General features: G+C 31.0%; 2 protein-coding genes across 3 annotated transcripts; one reads left to right on the forward strand and one right to left on the reverse strand.

Moving 5' to 3' along the window:
- Positions 1–1,535: 1,535 nt before the first annotated feature.
- Positions 1,536–4,407, forward strand: LOC107032442 (CBS domain-containing protein CBSX5). The gene is made up of 2 exons (XM_015234045.2): positions 1,536–1,964; positions 3,396–4,407. Exons 1-2 carry the CDS (start codon positions 1,642–1,644, stop codon positions 4,261–4,263), a joined length of 1,191 nt encoding a protein of 396 aa, XP_015089531.1. The 5' UTR covers positions 1,536–1,641; the 3' UTR covers positions 4,264–4,407.
- Positions 4,408–9,408: 5,001 nt separating this feature from the next.
- Positions 9,409–21,263, reverse strand: LOC107002804 (plant intracellular Ras-group-related LRR protein 6). 2 transcript variants are annotated; one of them, XM_015200975.1, is made up of 21 exons: positions 21,017–21,263; positions 18,752–18,815; positions 18,514–18,650; positions 18,315–18,401; positions 18,158–18,233; positions 16,636–16,710; positions 16,465–16,534; positions 16,301–16,378; positions 16,119–16,179; positions 15,916–15,994; positions 15,506–15,596; positions 15,150–15,210; positions 14,985–15,052; positions 14,839–14,909; positions 13,839–13,976; positions 13,248–13,352; positions 11,936–12,060; positions 11,763–11,859; positions 11,606–11,680; positions 11,196–11,251; positions 9,409–9,735 (listed from the first exon to the last, which is right to left on the reverse strand). In XM_015200975.1, the coding sequence occupies exons 1-21, from the start codon at positions 21,079–21,081 to the stop codon at positions 9,660–9,662; spliced, it is 1,755 nt and encodes a 584-aa protein (XP_015056461.1). In that variant the 5' UTR covers positions 21,082–21,263; the 3' UTR covers positions 9,409–9,659. The 2 variants fall into 2 exon arrangements, with proteins under 2 accessions (XP_015056461.1, XP_015056460.1); XM_015200974.1 differs by having other exon boundaries at positions 16,104–16,179; positions 21,017–21,244.
- Positions 21,264–21,897: the final 634 nt, after the last annotated feature.

A 21,897-nucleotide genomic window follows, 5' to 3' on the forward strand; every position in this document is an offset into this window, starting at 1 on the left:
AAATTTTGTAATTTAATTCCCTAAAGCAAACGATAACAAGAAACCTAGCTACTTACCCTAATACACACATAATATATTTGATTCAATTAAAAACAAAACAAGTTTATCTATTTTATATTGTTTTAAATATAAAATACCAAATTATTCTTAAAAATAAGAAATTCTCTATTTCAGTTACATAGTTTATAAAAAAAGATATTTTAATATATATTATATATTTTCATTTTAAAATTTTTTATATTAAAATTAAAACTAGACGAAAAATTAAACGAAAATAAGATCGATGCACAAAACAACAATTGTCCTTCTTACTTCTCAACNCCCCCCCCCAAAACCACCCATGTGCTCATAGGCGGACCCACCAACAATATGTCATTCGTTAATTTCGAAAAAAAAAACATATATGTGAGTATATAGAGTTATCAATATGGGCTAATTCATACAGGCTTTGACATTATACGGGTCAGGTCGGCTAGCTCATTTTTTGTGTGGGCCAGAAAACGGCCGGCCCAACCCACAAGTACGTGGGCTACAGGCTTGCCGAGCCAACTCACTTTTTAAAAAAATTATATTATTTTTAGAACTATTAAATTAAATTATAAATTATAATTTTAAAATATTATGATAAATATCGACAAAACAATATTAGATGGTGCTAATGTTACTAATTTTTAATCAAATTCACAATTAAATTTATTTTTATAATACTTATTAATTTTTCTTTCAAGTAAAAATATAAATATCTAAATAGAAATATTAATATAATTGTTTTGAGTTTGGACTTTCTTTAATTTTAAATTTTAATATTATATTATATTTTTAATTAATTTTTATTGGTCCACGGACCGGCCCTACCTACATTTCTCAAGCCCCACAAATCAGCAGGCTTATTCAGGCCGGACTATAAAACCCTTTTCTCAAATAGGCTTCAAAAATCGTAATCCAACCCTATTAAATCCCGAGTTAGGCCAGACTGGCCCAACAGACCTAGCCTATATTGACGGCTATGAATATATATAGGTGTACCCCTTCTCTAGATCGGGTTATATATGTACTCATTAATATTTAAAAAAGAATTATATATTAAAAAATTAATAAAAATTAAAAATATAATTAATAAAAGCATAAAAATATCATTATGATATTAGTACAAGCTATAGAAAAATTATCCATGAGATTGAGGCTCAAATCTAGCTAGAGCATAATTATTTTCTTTTATTTTGATGTATCTAAAGTCTTTAAATTTTAAGTGAATGTGCTTACTCACTCTTTTCCTACATTACACTCAATGGTGGAGACACCTTATTTTTAGGGGTTTATTCGATTTTTTCGATGAAAAATTATAATATTTATAAATGATTAAAATATTTTTTTTACATGTATATAGTAGATATCGAACTCAATTCAATTATTTCGTATTCTGTTTCTTCAGATTTTAAATCTCCTTATTGAAAATTCTGATTCCGTCGATGCACCACCCCCAACAATACCTAAACGTGTCATCCCCTGCTTTTATAAATGAGCACACTTGCACTCTCACAATGACACTTCCAACTTCTCAAAAATTCCTCTAATTTTTTATATCCCCTTTTAGCATTTTTGATTCATTTTCTTCAAGAAAATTTTGTGTGTGTTTCTTGCATGGCAGCTCATCTTTTAGCTCATGAGGTAGCTGACCTATGCCTTGGGAAGCCACCTCTTAAATCTCTTTGTGTTTCTGCAACAATTGGTGAAGCTTTAATTTCTCTGAAATCTTGTGAAGAAAATTGTATAAGTGTTTGGGATTGTGACCATTTCAAGAATGTTGATTGTATCTGTGTTGGGAAAATTTGTATGGTTGATATAATATGTTTTCTTTGTAAAAAAGAGAATGTGAATTCTCCATCTTTGGCTCTCAAAACACCTGTCACTGCTTTGTTACCTAAAGATTCTGTTCTTGTTAGGCATGTTCAACCATCTACAAGGTAAAAAAGATTGAGTCTTTTTTTGTGTTTTTGTTTCATTGTGTCAAATAAATGAGTTTTGCTTATGTGGGGTTCTTTCAATTGATCTTGTTTAGCTCTTAGCTTCATTTTTTTGTTGTGTTTCTCCATCTACAAGGTAAAAAGATTGAGTCTTTTTGTGTTCTTGTGTAATGGGGTTCTTTTATTGTGTCATATTCTTGAGTTTTCTTATGTGGGGTTCTTTCAATTGATCTTGTTTAGCTCTTAGCTTCATTTTTGTTGAGTTTCTCCATCTACAAGGTATAAAGGTTGAATTTTTTTTGTGTTCTTGTGTAATGGGGTTCTTTCATTGTGTCAAATTCTTGAGTTTTCTTATGTGGGGTTCTTTCAATTGATCTTGTTTAGCTTTGTTTTTGGTGTTGAGTTTCTCCATCTACAAAGTATAAAGATTGAATCTTTTTGTGTTGTTGTGTAATGGGTTCTTTCATTGTGTTAATTTCTTGAATTTTGCTTAGTTTTCTTATGTGGGGTTCTTTCAATTGATCTTGTTTGGACTTTAGCTTCATTTGTTCTCTAGAGTTTCTCCCTATACAAGATAAAAAATTGAGTCTTTTTACATTTTTGTGCAATGTTTGTTAATGGTTTATGTGGGGTTTTTCCATTATGTCAAAATCTTGAATTTTGCTTAGTTTTCCTTATATGGGGTTCTTTCAATTGATCTTGTTTGGATTTTAGCTTCATTTGTGCTCTTGAATTTCTCCCTCTACAAGGTAAAAAGATTGAGTCCTTTTACCTACTATTGATTTGTAGAATGGTAAATTTTTGTTATCTTCATGAAAGGTTTTATCATTTGGATATGAGTGCAATGTTTGTCCATTGTATCAAAATCTTGAATTTTGCTTATTTTTCTTATGTGGGGGTTCTTTCAATTCTTGAAATATTTGGATCTATATGATTCAAAGATCTAAACTTTGGAGATCTTTGTGTTGTTATCTTCATAAAAGGTTAAATCTTTTGGAGATTAGTGCAATGTTTGTTAATGGAAGTGTCAATTCTTGAATTTCTTTATGTTGAGTTCTTTATGCTTCATTTACTCTCTTGAATTTCTCCACCTCAGATATCAATTTGAAGAGTCTGAGTGTTGAGGAATCAAAGATCCAAGAATTTTTGTAAGTAATAGAAGTGTCTCTCATTGTGCCAAATTCTTGATTTTTTGTTTTTCTTATGTGGGGTTCTTTTTAGTGTTCTTGTTTCACTATATATAACCTTCATTCACACTCTTGATTTCTAGAAGAATTTGTATTGTAATTTCTTATGTATGTCTCACATTTGTAAAATTCTTGATAGATTGTTGATTATAGGGAGATTTGCTTTCTAAATTGATAAATACCACATTTCTTAATTTGGGTTTGTAGTATCCTAATTATGTATTTGTTTTTTCTCCTTTTGTAGCTTACTAGAAGCTATTGATCTCATCCTACAAGGAGCTCAAAACCTTGTGGTTCCTATAGAGACTAGATTTAGTGGTAGCTCAAGAAGGAAATTGCTGCAGAAATCTTCATCGACAAGGGGTTGTACGCTCCACGATGGCCGCGAATTCTGTTGGCTAACTCAAGATGATGTTATTAGATACTTTATGAGCTCAATTGGTTTGTTTTCACCCCTTCCAACAGCTTCAATCGACGCCCTTGGCATCGTTAGCACGGAGTTTTTATCCATCGGGTATCACTCGAGTGCATCATTGGCTACTGAGGCCATTTCTCGATCCCTCGTGGATCAGACATCCGTGGCGATTGTAGATGAGGATGGTGTCTTGATAGGAGAGATTTCTCCTTTCACGCTCGCTTGTTGTGGTGAGACTGTGGCTGCAGCCATCACGACCCTCACAGCCGGTGAACTCCTGGCCTACATTGATTGTGGAGGGCCACCGGAGGATATTGTGAGGGTCGTGAAGGAGAGATTGAAGGAAAGGAATCTTGAAGGAATGTTGGAGGAATTCGAGATTGATCCCTCGGATATCTCCTCCAACTCCTCGTTATCCGATGAGGAGTTGCCTTCCCCTACCTCCTCGAGGTCATCGGGGGGAAGGCACAATAAGTCTAGTAGCTATTCCGCGAGGATGGTTAGGAGGGCAGAGGCGATCGTGTGCTATCCGGGTAGCTCTCTCGTGGCCGTGATGGTTCAAGCGATCGCGCATCGCGTAAACTATGTGTGGGTGATTGAAGAGGATTGTAGTGTTGTTGGGATTGTGACATTTGCTAACATGTTAGAAGTTTTTAGAGATCAATTGGAGTCAATGATGTTGGGACATTTTGATTAATAGTTCTTCATAAATCTTTTATGATAGAGGCAAGTATGATCTTGTGAATATGAGAATGTACTTCTCTTCTTTTTTTTGGCCACTTGTTTCTTAAAACTTTGTGTTAATTGTAACTTTGTAAAATTTTGGTACTCTTTTGTTTGATTTCTTTATTTTTTGTATCAATATTTTGTTTTAGGAATATGAAAGTTTTTTTTTTTTTTTTGAGTTTTGTGTTCATTGTAACTTTGTGAAATCTTGGTACTTTTTTGTTTGATTTCCCTATTTTAGTATGAGTCTTTTTTTTCTTTTGGGAATATAAAATATTGCTTTTTTGTACTATGTATTAGTTAGGTGTATAAATAGCAAGAAATGTAGACATGTAGCAATGAATAAAGGGACCCTACATAAGCATATCTTTAGGGGTGGGGTGGGTGGGGGGTGGGTCATCATCTTAATGTCTCTCTCCCTATGATATTATGACAAATAACTATTACTTCCGTCTTATTTTATATGTTACATTTTGAATTTTAAGAGTCAAATAAGTCTATTTTTTATCTTAAATTTTTCATAGATCTTATAGATATTTTGAATTATCAATTATTGTGACTCATACTACTTTTTATATAATTTATGAATATATAAATTTCATTTCAAAATATTAAAAATTTCATGCGTAAATTTTTGAGTAAACTTAAAGTGTTTGACTTTCACAATATAAAATGTGTTATAAATTGGAATAGAGGAAGTATTTGATTTGTTTGTTTGATTTTTTGATTATACATCAAAATTTAAAAAAAAATTACAATTTTAAATTGAAAATATGTAAAATGTTTCAAAATGATTTTTTTTATTTTGATTTTACATAGAATCTGAAAAGATTTAAAAAATATATGGAATGCATCAAAATATTTAAATTTTAAGATTTTAAATATATCAGGTGAATGTTGAAATTAGGTAGTTGTCAGAAAGAAAAAAAGATACTTTTTAAATAATTAAAAAAGGAGTGAAACAAAAATTATTTTTCATAATCATATGATATTTCAAATTCAATAGTTCCATCAACTAAATTTTATTAAAGAAGAAATATTTCTTGCAAAAAATTTCTTATTTCAAAATTCGAATCTGAAATTTTTTGTTAGATATTTGACAAATGGAAAAGTGATTTTATTGATCCAAGATAATTTACTGGTTCCATTAATTATGAGCACTCAATTAAGATTTCTTATCAAAGAATTAAACTTAAATAATCTTATGTATTAATATGTGTGTAATTTATATATATTAAATTAGAAAAAATGAACAAAGAATTCAACTAACTAGTTATATATAAAGATCCTTTTTTATTGTCAAATCTCGAACTTGAATTTTTTAATTAAAATTTTAATTAAGGGTGAAGTGATTCCGTCGTTCATCCCACTCAGATCCTAATGGACAAGTGAGAATTAGTAAATAATAAGTTAAACACATCTCTAGGATGCTAATCAATTATTAAGAACAAGTTGGAATTTTTTAATTGAAATTTTTTTCTAAATTGATAGGGAAATATTTACTTTATTCAATTCTTGAAAAGTGATGTAAAAAGTGAAAAGTGCATCAATATTTTGTTAATCTTTCAATGTCATTAAACATCATTTTCACTTAATTGGTTTACATTAACAAAGAAAACAACTTTATTAATTAATCTTGAGATTGTCTCTTCAAAAATTATATGGACTTCCAATTCTATAGACAACTATTGGGTAATAAATTTGTACCTATTTAATTATTTATGTTCCAATGTTTGCATAATATTTAAGTCAGGGTTAATACATAGTCAGTCTTTTAAATTTATTTGAATATTTTATTAAAATATTCAAATTAAGTTATGTTTAAATTAAACATGTCAATTCTTAATATAGAGATAATCTATACTCGTAGTTTCATTCATTTATCATATAATTAAGTTAATCTTATAAAATATGTCTTCTCCTGTAATTATACGTATTAATCTTAAATAAAAAAATATTTAAATAAATATGTTTAATTAAATGAGATGATATATTTTAGGTGGTTTAAAGATAAAGATCTGATATATTTACATTTTTTTCTCTTTTTTGATAGTATCTTTAACATTGAACCTGAAAATGTAACAGGTTCAATGTTAAAATTCTTACAAATTAAATTCATAATAAAGTTAAAAATTTTGAATTAGATTTTTTTGCTTGTTTAAAAATAAATAAATTGTATTTTAAATTAATACGTTTATGATAATTAATATGTTACATTTTTTCTCAGTTCGTCCTCACGCCTTACATTCTTAAAGCAATAAGTAATTATGTATTTGCTTTTAGTAAAGGCATATGATTAGCTCAACCTTAAACTATATTTATACTTTTCTCCAAAGTTGTGAAACTTTATAAATTAATAATACAAACTTTATTATTAAAGATTAATTTTTAAATTTGTCTCTAACTTATAATAAGGGGTAAAATTATAGTAGTTCACTTTAGGGGTTTGATAAAAGTAAGTAGTTTTAGTCAAATATATACTACTCATTAATTTCAAAATCCATAAATTTAAGATTATAATTCGTCATTATCAATAATTAAGAAATTAAATCTAAGAACCTTGAAATTGATTTTTCTTAAACCTTTTATCTTCACTTATTCATGAAAATAAATATTTAAGTGATAAAAAAAATCAAATTTATTGAATTTAAATTTTTTCTCAATAACTAAAGAACAAGAAAACCCATGATAGCTTTCACTTAGGGCGAGCCAAATAAGGTGAAGGGGTTCAAATCAAAAAATTATATTATATAAATATATTTATTTTTAATTCTATATTTATTTTCTTAATAATTTTTTTTACTCCCTATTTGCTTTCACCTAGTTTATTAATTATTAGTGGCTGTTACTGAAACTTAGAATAGGTATAATAATTAATTAATTAGTACAATTATATATTATAATAATAAGAAGCAAATCAATAATATGGTTTAATTAAAGCAAGATTTGACATTCTGTATTTCTGAAACTTTTCAGAGAGATCCACATAAAGATGAATAATTAATAAATGAACTTCCAATAAAATTGGCTTCCTTTGAAAATGTAATATAAAATTATAATATGAAATTATATATTTTAAAGTTAAAATTTTATTTGGACAAATAATTAGAATAATTTAAGTTAATTTTCTCACGAACAGGAAAATTCCATGCGAAAAACTATAATTTAAAAAAAATATTGAATTTCTTATGAAATTTTATCAAATGATCAAATCATAGTTCAAACAAGAAATTGAATATTATAAGGCATTGTATAGATAAATATCATATAACTGTGTTTATTTCATAAATAAGTGTTTACGATTACAATCTTCTGAATACACATAATTTTATAAAGATCAGCTATTCAATACTAATCGTGATAATTCTTTACTGTAATCTTTTCACATGATACATACAACTTTACATTGATGATGCTTTATTTTTTTTTTGACAAAATTTAAAAGTAATGAATCTTTTTAAATTTTGTACTTGTAAAAAGTTAACATCACGATTTAAAATCTTAAATCTTCTTCTTTTTTTTTTTGAAAAAATTGAAATTCCAAATTACATATCCAAACATATATTTTGAATCATAATTTTTAATTCATGACTTTATATGACATATTCAAATACAAATTTAATCTCCTTCATTGCCATGCTTTTTGAAAAAAAATAATATTTTCCCTATGTTTATCTGTATAAGACTAGTGGTAGGTAATATTTTGACTCTGATAGGTGTTTTAAGAGATTAAAAAAAAGATGTGGTGTAATAATAACTACTTTATTTAAGCTTAAAATATAAAAACCTCTTTAATAAAATATATTTTACATTACAAGATAAGATTTTCATTAATCTGATTTTAAAATAAATATCAAATTAGAAATAACTACAAAAATATTTAAGTATATCACTAAAAGTTATGTTTCTTTGCCCTAAACGCTTAAAGAAAAGAGAGATGTTGATCATGTAGAGATAATGAATATCTTGAATTTTGGTCATTATTAATGGTTTCAATGTGAGCTCAAACGTACTTAATATCATATCTTGAAAAAATCATGTATTAATACATACGAAAAATTGAGATTATCCTAAATTTTTATTTCATGACCTTGAAATTTAAAAAAGATAATATCTATAAGTAACGAATATCGATCGCTTGACAATTTACGTTAATGCTCTTCCACTCTGAATATGATGTAAAAATATATCTTACCCTCCAAAATGATATTTTCAAATATAAATTAAAATTAGTCAAAACTGTAAAAGAAATCTAGAAAAATAAGGAAAAACAAAACAAGATGTGTTTTAAGAGATTAGTTAAGATTTGGCTATCTATTAATTTACATTTTAGCAGTCCTCCAATGAGGATACATCTATCTTGGGATTTGTGCATATGAGTAAGCACTCAGTTATTGGTACCAGCAGATCATTTGTGATATGATTATGATTCTTAATTAACTTTTTGGATTTAAATTTTGTTTACATTATTTTTCTTCGCTAGCGTTTTCAATATTATGAATCTTATCATCATTTGAACTTTCAAATACATGCATATGGTATATGTATATTAAATATGTTGTATTCAAGTGAATTCAAATGTATCAAACTTTTCTGCTCGCTTCTATCTTAATATATTTATATTTTAGAATGTATTAAATATTTTAAATATATGTATTTAGTGTGATTCACGTATATCTAAAATATATCAACTTTATTGCTCGACCCTCTTCTTTCTCACTCACCTCACTCCCTACTTTTGTGTAATTAGTGCAAAAATACATATATCTAACAGTATTTGACTTAAAATCTAATATGAAATTATTAATGTACGAGACAATATGTAATTACTTGAAACTTCATATACAAATAAATACTTGCTATTTAACTTATTCAGCAAGACCTGGGTAGATGAAAAAAAAATCAGCTAGTGTTTTATGTACTGATGAAATTTAAAATTTTAATTTTCGAAGTTAAAAGGCTAGCTCACTGGGTAAACTTCTTGTCTTCCGCAGTTGAAGTGGAAGGTTCAAATTAACCCCATCACCTCCTAATATAAATTTCGATTCAACAGTTTACTCTCACTTCATTGACCAGTAAATCACCCGTAAAGGGCTTTACTACATGAAACAACAGATATGACATGAGTATAATTTGGCATTCACACAAACCAATATGGTTGCTTGTTCAGTTTGTACATTTGGTCATTCACAAATTACAACAATAAAATATGGGATACACAACAACAATTTTACATTCAAAGTACACCTCAAACAAGGGATGATTTGTATAAAAAAAAAAGTGGTAAAAGTACAAATTTCACATACAAATTTCAAATAAATACTCACACACCCATAGGCCTCATTTATAAATCAAGGTTCAAAGAGGCTAATGCTCTACAATTCTCTCCTTGAGGTACTTCAAAACGCCTTTTGTTCCTCGATCCAAAATAGCCCTACGAATGCTATGAAGTTTAAAAGGAAAAAAAATGATCAATACTTGAAGAATAAATTTTCTTAATATGATGTTAATATTGGACTAATTGGATATGACCAAGTAGTTAGCCAAGTAAGTTGAGAATAATGAGGTCTTCGATTTAATTTACAACAAGTATAAAATACTAGATGATTTCTTTTTGTGACAGTATATTTGATATATGTAGTTGTCGGAGACTCGAACACCACGTTTATTTTAAGAAATCAATGAGTTCATACTTGAACAGAGGGAAAAGGCTTAAATATGTCATCAAACTCTGACAAAAAGTTCATCTATGTCATCGGTTGAATGTTTTGCTCATCTATATCTTTTATTTTTTTATGATAAGAGAAACCCGCAGTCACTATTGGAATAGATGAATGAGCCAAACTTTTAACCGGTGACTTTTTCTCAAAGTTTGATGACATATCTGAACCTTTTCCCTTTTAAAAATGATTTAACTAATGACGTGATCGAATCATAATTGACCACGTGTAAAAAAGATTTTGCAAAACAAAACTATTTTTAGTTAATATATAATGACACAGATGAACCTTTTCTCAAAAGGAAAATGACATATAAATCAGTTTTTTAACGAATAACACAGATGAACCTTTTTTATCAAAATTAAATGATATATTCAAGTGTTTTCCTCGAATAAAATGAGGATAAACATGAAAAGCACAGAGGAAGAAAACATACAACAAAGTTAAACATGAGCAGAAAAGTTCAATAGAGAATGAAGTTAACATTGAGTGTAATATACTTTCATACTGACACTCAGACTCCACTGAAGCGGTTGATGGGAATATGCAGGAGACAGTAGTTTTGTCTGCTTGCTTACTTATTTCTGTATTACTTGTTGTCATACTAGACCGACTCAGTTTACGTGTTCAAACTACTCACTTGGGAATGTACCTATTTTGAAGTAGCTTTAAATTGTTGATAGTTTTTAATTTTTGTTCTTCATGAAGTAATAAAAAGGGATAAAAATTTACATTCTCATATCACAATGTGATATAAGTTAGTTATATGGTTTAATTTCTATTGAACTTGTATTATTAGGGGCATTAGCTCAATTCATTACGTAATTTCTATAAAATTTATGTCGATAGAGGCATAAGTTCAGTTTCAAAATGTCAAGTCTTTAGAAGTTCATAACCTATAAGTTATGCCTAACAAGACATAATTTAATTCCTACAAATTTATGCTCAATAAAGGCATAAGTTCAGTTTCAGAACTCACTTATTTCACAATTTATGTCTTTGTGAATTAGTTTACACAATTTATGTCGGACAAGAGTTCTCTAAACTTATGCCTTCTGAAATTAGGTCATAATTAAGAATAGTTTGATCCATAAATTTTCATTAAAAATGCAAATTGAAGCAAAAAAAAAAAAAGAGCTTTAATTCAAATAGAAGACAGAATAACTAAAAGGAATTAGATTACCTTCTGAGTGGGTTACCCTCCAGTTTTAGCACCTGCAGACTAGGTTCAAGCAAACCCTACAAAACCATTTTTTTTTGGAAAAAGTTTAGTATATGTAACACCATCAAATTTAAAAACATGCAGATAAGATCTGTTAGAATTGGGACGTGCAATTACAGACCAGAAATAACAGGAATTTCAAAAGTTAAGTATATATAACTTCACAAATTTGATTGATAATATACTTGCAAATCAGGAAGTTCGTAACGTAGATTCAGATAAAACCTTGGTTAGAAAGAAATAAGGCTTACAAAAATGAATCTTGTGCTAAATCTTCATCTCAGTATGCATATAGCAAGATACTTCAAAAGGCTTACAGGTTGTCTATTGGCTCAAATTATAACTTCTTCAGTTGCAGATCTTAGACTTACCAATTCTGGTGGAAGTGAAGAAATGTTATTGTCTGATAAGTCGAGTTCAGCGAGAGATGTCAAGTTCTCGATACCCTGTAGACAAATGATACCATATATTAAACCAAGGTTTCAGTAGGATACATAACTCTGTTTGCTAATAAAAATACAAATTTACCTGTGGAATTGATTGAAGGGAATTTTGGCTCAAATCAAGAATTCGTAATTGCTTTAAGTTGATTATATCACTTGGGAAAACAGATACTCGCATCCTTCTGTTCAACCAAGTAGCAAACATATGTCAACTCTAAAATTTAAGACGTACCATCATTATGAGTATTGTTAACAGACCTCAGATAAAGCTCCTGCAACTCTGGTAGGCAAGAAAACACAGGACTCTCTGGTAAAGAACCAATATTGCCACTCAGATCCAGAACCTGAAGCTTGGATACAGCTTGAAAGGCGGAGGATGGTATCTATAATCATGGGAAAAAGAAGAATTAAAACAATCTGACATAGAAAATATGATGAAAGAATAATAAAAAGGAAAAAATGGAAAAAGATCAGAACTTTCTCCATGTACTTGTTTGCTGACAAAATTGATGATAGTTTTCTCTACCAACCCCCTTTCATATTTTCAGGTGGTGACAAACTTGTGTTTTCTTCACTGGGCGTCTATGAATTCAGTCATTTGGCTTTTAACATATGACAGTCATATTTAGTCTAGAGAGTTCTATACCCCAATCAACAGACTACTTCTGCCCTACTTAACGAGACACTTCCCCTCTATGAGATGCTTATACTTGAACAAGGACCAAATTCAACCAAATTTCACCCATTCACTGTTTTTCTCTACCAGAAACAATCAAACAAACTTCTTAATCCGATATGCAAGTTCACAGATTCTTTCCCATAAATAGGTTGTTAGAAGTCATTTTACCAGCCTATTTTCCCACAAATTGAATGTGTAAGATCATTAAGCTTTAAACAACTAGTACATTTAAACATTCATGATGTCAGAACTAATCCTCTACTTTCCACCTGATAAGTTGTTTCTTGCTTTTCTTATAATGTTAACCACCATAGCACATGGATAACATATTATAGACTAGGCTGTTAGTCATGGTATTAACCATAAAGTTTCCATGGTATAATGATTCATTCTCTAGAGCAGCAACAATTAATGCAAGTAAGAAGAAGACAAGACAACTTATTCCCCCACCACCCCAAAACAACATAACCAGTGTAGTCCTACAAGTAGGTAGAAGTTCGTAATCCCTCTCTCATAGAGCTGCCCTTCTGGGAAGGCCATAATACTCGAGCACATTGATGATTTTTCAAGGACTGTACTACCACATATAGCATTTTCTCGAAACTGCTCTTCCTAACGTACAAAATCTAATTTCAAGCCAACTTTTTCTTTTTCTATTTCAATAATATTTACAAGGTTGAATTCCCCCATAAATGCGTTGAAGAACTTCATAAGACAAAACGATGGAAAGCTGTATTAAAGAGTAGCCAGCTTATCACCATTATCTCATCATCCTTTTTCACTCCATATCGTATGTGACTAATTTATTAGTCTTCCTCTATAAGGCTTATCTAACTGGGAACATCAACAAATCTTCTGTTAATAGCATAGGACCGGCCCAAAGTCATTTACCTGTCGGAGGGGATTATTGTCTAGCTTCAAACATGTAAGTGCAGGAAGAGATGTTAAGACAGAACCAGGCCAATCTTTTATCTTGTTTTTGGATAAAATAAGAGCCTGCACATATAAACAGATAAGTGATTAGCAACAGATAAGTCAATCTAACCAACCAACCTAAATATTTTATTTTTTCATGATATTATGGCAAACTAAATAAGCATGTCCTAGCAAGTGGAAACTCCCAAAAGTTAAATTCACTCTTTTTATCTTTTCATGGAGCAAAGGACTATAAACTGCCATAAACAAGAATAAATCATGTAGAAATACAGAAGATATGTGGGTTAAAGAAGGATGAAAAGAATCAGATACCTAACAAATGTAAGTTGACCACACGCAAAGGCAGTTGAGTTACAATTCAACTACTGCATAATAACAACTACAACTCTACAAATAAAATAAAAAATATATGAAAAAATCCTGCTTTCAGTGATATCTTCTATTACAATAATGATTGACCTTCATTTTTTTCTTTTTCCTTTGTCAATCAAGCTTGATCGCCTTTTCAATGCAAACACAAGGGAAGAGGAAAATAAATTGTTTTACCTCTAAGGAAATACAAGAGGAAAGTTCAAGAGGAAGTTCTTCGATTGAATTCCCTGAAAGATCACATTTTGAGATGTCATTTGACTTCCAGACATCTGAAGGGACAGCAGTCAAACCAAGTCCTCCTAAAGAAAGCTCCTGCAAATACAACTATTCATGATGATACGGTCACCAGACAGGGAGAAGAAACAAATGGACGTTCCTATAGAATGTAGCATTACATGAAAAGGCACATAGTATTCATTGCAGTTACCAAATTAAATTATTTTTAGACTATAGAGAAATACTAAACATCCTCGACTATCAAGTTCTGGCTTCAGGGTACAAGACAAGCTTTTTGCACACTTTTGTTTCTAGCAGGCCTATGAAAACAAACTTCTCGTCAGTTGTCCCTTGAACTAACAGAGGATTCTAATAGAAATTATATTGAAAAGCTAGACAGTAGAGGTCATAATATGAAATATAACAAAAACGTAAGCTCTATAATTTGAATTGCCCCACTGCACAAATATTTTGGCTTTAAATGAAAAGAAGTTTGTAATAGTTACTAAACGGGTAAAACTTACCCGCAAGGGGTGTTCACACCAAGCCAATACATGCATGCCGTGTGTTTAAATATATTGTTCATTTTACTCCATCAAATCACATAATAATGGAGATTACATTGACTTGGTGTAAACACCCGGTGCGGGTAAGTTTTTTCCTGACTAAACTGTTATTAGTCTCAGAGTTTTTGCCTATATCGCACTTCCGCTGCCGCTGGTCCATTGAAAAGTATTAGAAACGAATGGACTGGAATTTACCCAGACCTGTATTTCCAAACACGTCAACTTGGATATGTAGACTACAAATCCCCAATTGACGACATTTTGGAAGCAAATTTTATAGTAAGATTTAACTTTATTCATCTCCATTGGTGGTCTAACATCCAGCAGAATAAATATATTATTTTACTGGCATGAGGACTGGGGATTTTACAACTATAAAGTTAGTGAATAACCTTTGAAGATAGGGACAACCTAGCTGCCTTGGCAACAACATCCTCTTTCCCGGGTGTAGAAGTTGCAGACTCTACATTTAGAGTAGTTGCATCAAGAAAACAAAAAATAGAAAGAACACCATTATTGAACAATAACACCATCATACCTTCGTCAGTTGGAAGTCTACTTCGAAGAAATCTTAATAGAGCAGGTGTAGGTCCGTTTACCAAAGAACTGGAGAAATTTTTCAAGTTAAAAGGAATTTTGTATAAATTCAAGTACCGAGAAGAAACATAGAAGTACAATAAATGTGCAAAGATCTAGTTTCAACCTCCGAAGTGTCCTAATTGGGTTGCCAGCGAGCAAAAGCTTCCGCAAAGTTGTCATTAAGCCTAAGTTATGAAGTTGTAACCAAGATTAGCTCATACAGAAATAATACGTATAATAATAACATAACATTATATTCTCTTGCACTCCTAAAAAAATGCACCAAGAAATAAAAGGACAAAGCAAAAAAAATCATTTATGCTGGTACTATAACAAAAGTCACACCTGCCTATCAAAAAAAGGACAGCAAAAATGACTGTGAGAACCAGAATAAATGACACAAAGTCAAACAACATAGCTAGACCAAATACACTATTATTAATGAACTTAATAAAACATAGGAAGTGAGCCTCAGCCTACCAATATCTGGAGGCAATCCAGACAATGAATTGTTCGATAAGTCCAGCATTGAAAGTTGCAATTTACATGCCTCCGCAGGGTACTCCTTCAACTGCAGACGAGAATAAACAACTTATTTCAACTCAGTTGACAAGATGATTTCACCAAGAGGAAACTGGTTAACACGATAGACCAAGTTACAACATCTGATTTTCAGGGCACTGTTATGCCTTCCAAAGAAACAATTCAATGAAACATTGTGGCATAATTATGAGAATCTCCTAGTGATTTTCTTTTGATAACCAGAAACCTTCAAGGCCAATGGCACACAGCTTGGAACTCAGCGGATAAGGGACCCATCCATGCACCCCTCTCCATTTATATACTAAGAGAATCTCCTAATGAATTGAAGATGATGAATAAGTAATCACCTGGTTTGAGTGGAGATCAAATATCCCCAACCTATTAAGAGTGCCTATCTCCACAGGTAATGAAGTAAGTGCATTATTCCTGTCAAAGTGGATAAACAAAAGAATGGGGCCGCGGTGGAGAGGGAAAATGTGAATGTAACGAAATAGAATAATTTTATGCCTCTCAAAACCAAAGGAAACACAAGCACCTATTCCAGATATACCCGATATAGAACTCCAAAAGAGATGAGCAATCCTTTATTGAGGATGGGATCAATGAAATTCCTAGCAAAATTTAAATAAAGCAAGGAAACCAGGTCATGTTAACTAATAAAAGATACACAATGCAAATTTTAGCATTATTTCAAGTGTTACCACAACCACGAAAGAAGCTTGATGTACTCACTGTTCTGATGAAGGTCGAGGCGAATTAAGCGTGAAAGACTTCCTATATTTTCTGGAATGCTATTGAGCAAGTTTTTTGCTGTAGAAATTAATGTGAGGTAAATGCAGTTCCTTAGTAAGAGTCAATTGACAGTACAGAGAAAATAGAATATTCAGAGTTTTTACATGCATTGAGTTCAGTAAGCATTCTGCAAGATGCAACCAAACTCTCTGGTAGGGTAGTTAACTTGTTTCCCTGGCATGAATATAACAAAATGTGAATTGTCAAGCATGACTTTCTGAGTGCAAAACTATAAGAAATCATCATGCAGTAGTAAGACAATCAGGTGTTAGTACCTCGACATCCAACTTTGTTAATTTTGAACACTTCGCTAGATCTGCTGGCAAACTGGAAATGCTATTGTTCGATGCCTGATTGAAGGAACAGTCAGAAGAAAAAACAAACTGGTATGAACAAATGCAAGAGAGAATTGCAGAATGTTTGATAGTTGATGTTCTGATAAACATAAGAAAAGGTTGCTTCTTTGAGTCTCAACAACTCTTCATGCTAATAAAACTTTTAAATGTACTAAACTCCCTCGATGAATCCTCCTCGGTAATGAGAATAATTAGTATTTTTAGGAGTCCACCTTAGTGAGCTTCATAAAGCATAGCCAGTCAAAGTCCAGAAAAAGGAATATGGCTAGGTAACAGCTAGTGCAAAATTAGTCTAGATACTAGTATTCCTCTAAATTGAACTTGATTAGAACAAAATGGATATTTAAGTTCAATTTATCTGAAATGGAACTGATATTAGTTGGGGTCAGCCAGACGAGTCCTCTATATCCATTCTGTTCTTTTTTTATTAATACACAAAAAATTTAACTTTGTCAAAAAAGAACAAAATGGATATAGAGGATTCGTCTGGCTGACCCCAACTAATTTCAGACTAGACTTAGTTGATTGATTGATACTGGGAAAAATGTTATTCAACTTATAGGTCATTTTGGACGACCAGGTGCAGCACAATTAGAAACAAGCTCAAAGATTCTTAACAAGGGTTTTTTGAAAAGCATTTGAGCTTAGTGTGCATGTGACATTCTGTCATGAAGTTAATCTTCAATTTCTCGTACTCTTTATTGAATATCATCCCAAAAAATACTCAAATATTTGGCTATTAAATGAAGAAGAGGTCTGGATTATAAATGTGGAATGTGATGATCTCTTGTGATCGCAATAAAATGCATCCTCCTTTGCAAGGAAGAAAAAGAAGTGCCTTCAAAATTGTTCACCATCTCATAGTTTTCCATATCATGTCAAAAGCCCAATTATAATTTGAAAAGTTAAACTTAAAATCATTTATCTTAGAATGACTAGGTATTTATGAAATACCAAGTCTTTCCAAGAGGTTCTCGTTTGTATATATGGTTGTTCTTAATGTCTCTACTTTTTCGTATATTACTTGTATATGGGGATTTCCTCAACATTAATAAAATTGTTTACCATTTAACCTTATTAGTTATTACCAAATTACGCTTATAGTAAGATGCATACCACATTGATTAAATGTTTTTGAAATTCTAAGATCAATATTCGCTTATGGGGTTAAAAGGTCAAATTACTTTTTCCTGTAGCAATTCTCATGCTAATCATGTGAATATTAGAAAAGTATCTACTTGTAAGTAGGACATCAGATAGACATTTTCACAGATGCCATTCTAAAAGTAGACATTCAAAATTTAAGGTGGCGAATAATTCACTAAGATATGCCAGATAACTGCTGTCTAGCGTCTAAATATCAAGATAAACAGTTCAGCAATTTAATCAGAACCATCTTTTCTTAATGTAGTAACATATCATCAGAAAGATGAGGTGCTACCTTGAGGTCTGATAACTCCACACATCTTCCAAGGGAGTTAGGGAGATCATTTAGTTGGTTGTTTGAACAATCAAGCCTGGAGTCAGTACACAGAGATTTAATAAGCTGGTAGTGAGTCAAATGTTATTTAATACAGTGGTGAAATGATCAAACCTACTTGACTAGAGAAGCTGCTGTTCCGATCTCTTCTGGAATATTCACTATCAAGTTAAATGATACATCTAATGACTTCAGCATATGAAGCCTAGCAGAATAAAAGAGAAGTCATTAAATCTCTGGATCAGCTTTCATGTAAGATGCTAAAAAAGAACCAGAATAAAGTATTTCAAGATTGAAGAGGTAAAAAAAGGACATACTCTCCAATAGCAGCTGGAAGATGGGTTAGCTTGTTGTGACTAACATTTAGCACTGACAGTAGAGGTAAATTTCGAATGTCTGCCTGCAATGTTTCTATGTCATTATGAGCCAGAATCAGCTTCTGCAGCTCCACGGCCTAAAAACAGTTAAAGGCATAAATTTGCATTAGCAATCCTCAAGGAAATAAACCAGGTGCCTTGTGAACTAAAAAGTATTACTAACGAGAAACTCATATACCTCCCACCACTTCTCATCCTCACTGGCTGCATCCGAACTTTTGTATACGTCAATGGGCACCTCACTGTACATGAAAAATCAAATCATTTTTCCTACTTTCTCTTATAGATCCAAATCAACCATTTACTATTTCTGTTACTAACAAGTGTTAAGATATTACATCTTGAATTTATTATCTTAAAGTCAGGTGTACAAGTCATTCAATTACCTTGCTGACACATATATAAACGGAGAAAGGAAACATGAAATGTGTTGGCATAATGTAAGCATCAAATACCAACACTTAACCTGTCATATGTATAAGATACTGCTCCCTTTGTTCCATTATTTATTTTAAGACATTAAACTTATTAGACATTCCGAAACATTGTCAATTCCAATAATGAATATATTATAACCTGACTTTCCATTGTTACCCTAAACATAAAATTTCATCGCACCAGTGTTTTGAGATTCTCTTATTCTGCATCATATATTGTTACAGTCACTATGTTTATATTGTTTTCATAGAAGGGAGTGTAAAACTACTTACTCTTTGAGAAGTAACACGAAACAACTAAACAGGGGTTAAATTATTCCGCTTTGGAAATTGTGTTCCCTTTTCTTGACTTTCAAAGATGAAAAAGAATATGGTATGGAGAACATAGAATTTATAATCCCATATCCAACTTCATTGCATTTTTCCCCATAGAGAACATGTTGGGCTCTCTAATAGTCCAACAGAATCGGGCGGATAGACTGTAAAGCTTAGATCGGCTAAGATTGAATTGAACTGTCTTTGATTAAGTAAATCCTTCCCGATTTATGTTTCTGCCCCCGCAGAAGACATTGTAATCGGTAAATGTTTGATTCCCTTATCGAACTGACTTAGGAATCAATAGAATGGAACTTTCAAAATGTTGTATGAGCATATTCTAATATCTGTAGTCATTTTACTGACCATATGGTAAGCTGATAAGGGCTAGCCTTTTAAAATTTAAGACAAACAGTGGTATCTGGATCCATGGCGGAGTTGTATTTTAGCTTTATATTTAATTAAAAGTGATCAAAATTTGAAACTACAGAAAGCCAGTATTTCTGCATTTGTACCAAACAGATGATTTAAGGTTAATCACTAGCTTATGCCTACAAAACAAGGAAACCTCTCGACTGAACTTGAACAAACTACATTGACTTGAGAAAATCAAAGAGATCAGTAATCCTTATGACAATTCATCAGAATAGAATGCATAATTATAAGACGATTCAAGCCATCCCTTTATCCAAAAAGGGGGATGATCCATCTCATTGTCCACCAAAATATGCAATCCCCTCCACCCTTAATGATCTAACTACAAGTAATAATGTGCTTACAGAATAAAAGTGACGTCCTTCAACTAAATCTCGCACAGCTACCGCTTTTTTTATTAATAGTGCAGAGGAACAGTAGGATTAGAGCCATTAGACAAAAATCTGATTTGGTACTATGGCATATAAAGAAAAAAAAATACATTTTGAATCCAAAGAGGCATCATCAGTTGTTCATTATCGTTCATGATTGAAAATTTGTTGAAATCAAGCCGCTATATTTATTTTCTTCGCGCTAACCTCACATTCTCTTCAAAATCAAAGTACCAACAGATAGATAATTTCCAGCTACCACGATATACACCTAGTTCCTTCATTTCCTTCCAGCAGTAATTTCAATGAGAACCAGAGTCCAATATCAACTCATGTGAAACTCCATCTATATTGAATTTATAAAAAAATTCAATGCTGTGATAAACTACTTCTTCAGAGTATAACTAAGGCTAAAATTGCTAAGGATCTTCATATCCAAGTTACTACTATCCAATTACACATCCATCCTCAGTTCTCACCTAACATTATAAAAACAAGAAAAAGAAAACAGATTTTGTAGCTTTAAAATGTTCTAATTCCACTGTTTTATGCACAAAACTAACAGAATTTTCACGAGAACAGAGTGTAAATTCTAAATCTAATAATCTATATTGAATTTGTGACTATTTGTTTTCATTAATTCTGCAAAAAAATTGCTCAACTAACTACAGAATCATCAACGATTTTCATATTGACTCCGATTTCACAAGTTTTGATAACAAAATAAAAACGATTCACAACTTCAAAATGTTCTAAAAATTCACCAATTCACGCACAATGCTAACATCAAATTGAATCTCCAATTACGTAGAACAAAATGAACAGATCAACTCAATAAAAAATTCAAAAAAAAATGCGAGAAAAACAGGATAATTAGGTACTTGCCTGAGAGAACGATTCGATAGATTGAGAGAACCGGAAGTTCTCGCAGCTTTGATAACTCGATCCATGGAGATTAGTTCTCAATTTTCCATGAATCCAAACTCTAAATCTTACAAGATCTCTTTCTCTTTCGATCGATTGGTGAAGTTTTACAATTTTTTGGTACTCGAAAACTTAAAAAATGGGTAGACTTGGTGGCATCACATTATTTATCAATAAATTTACATGGATATTTCATATTATTTTTCTCGAGTTTTATATTTCAACTATCATAGTATAATATATTAAGTGTATTTTACGAAAGTCAATTTCATTAATTTTCAAAGTTAAATTAGATTATAGATATTCAAAAACTATACGAAAAATATTATACATTGTAATTTTTTGCATTATATCATATAATGTTAGTCAAAATTTTTAAAGTTTTGACTCTAAAGATGAAAAGTGTGACAATTAATAGTGGACAACGAAAGTACTATTTGAAAATTAAAAAAAAAAGTAAATTATAATGAATTAGCAATTTAAATACTTCAAAATCGTATAAATATTTGATTAACTCTTTTAATTTTATCCGTATCACATAAGTTTGAGACAGATAAAAGTAACATACATGCTCTTGTAACTTAATAGTACTACAAATTAAAGTCCAATAAGATTACACATAATGTTAGTGAAAGGCCTAGATACACATTTTTCTCTTTTATTTTATCATATATATTACTCATATTCTTAAAGGCACTTTAATTATATTTCATACACTAGTGACCATCTTGTTTTTCCTTTTGCATGGGCTTGGGTTGATCCATTATGGTATTGGGCTTGGGCTGATGACGACGATGATGAGGAGGAGGAGGACGATGATGATGATGCTGATTAAACGGAGG

Source organism: Solanum pennellii, chromosome 10 (genome assembly GCF_001406875.1).
Source record: "Solanum pennellii chromosome 10, SPENNV200".
Classification (NCBI taxonomy): domain Eukaryota; kingdom Viridiplantae; phylum Streptophyta; class Magnoliopsida; order Solanales; family Solanaceae; genus Solanum; species Solanum pennellii.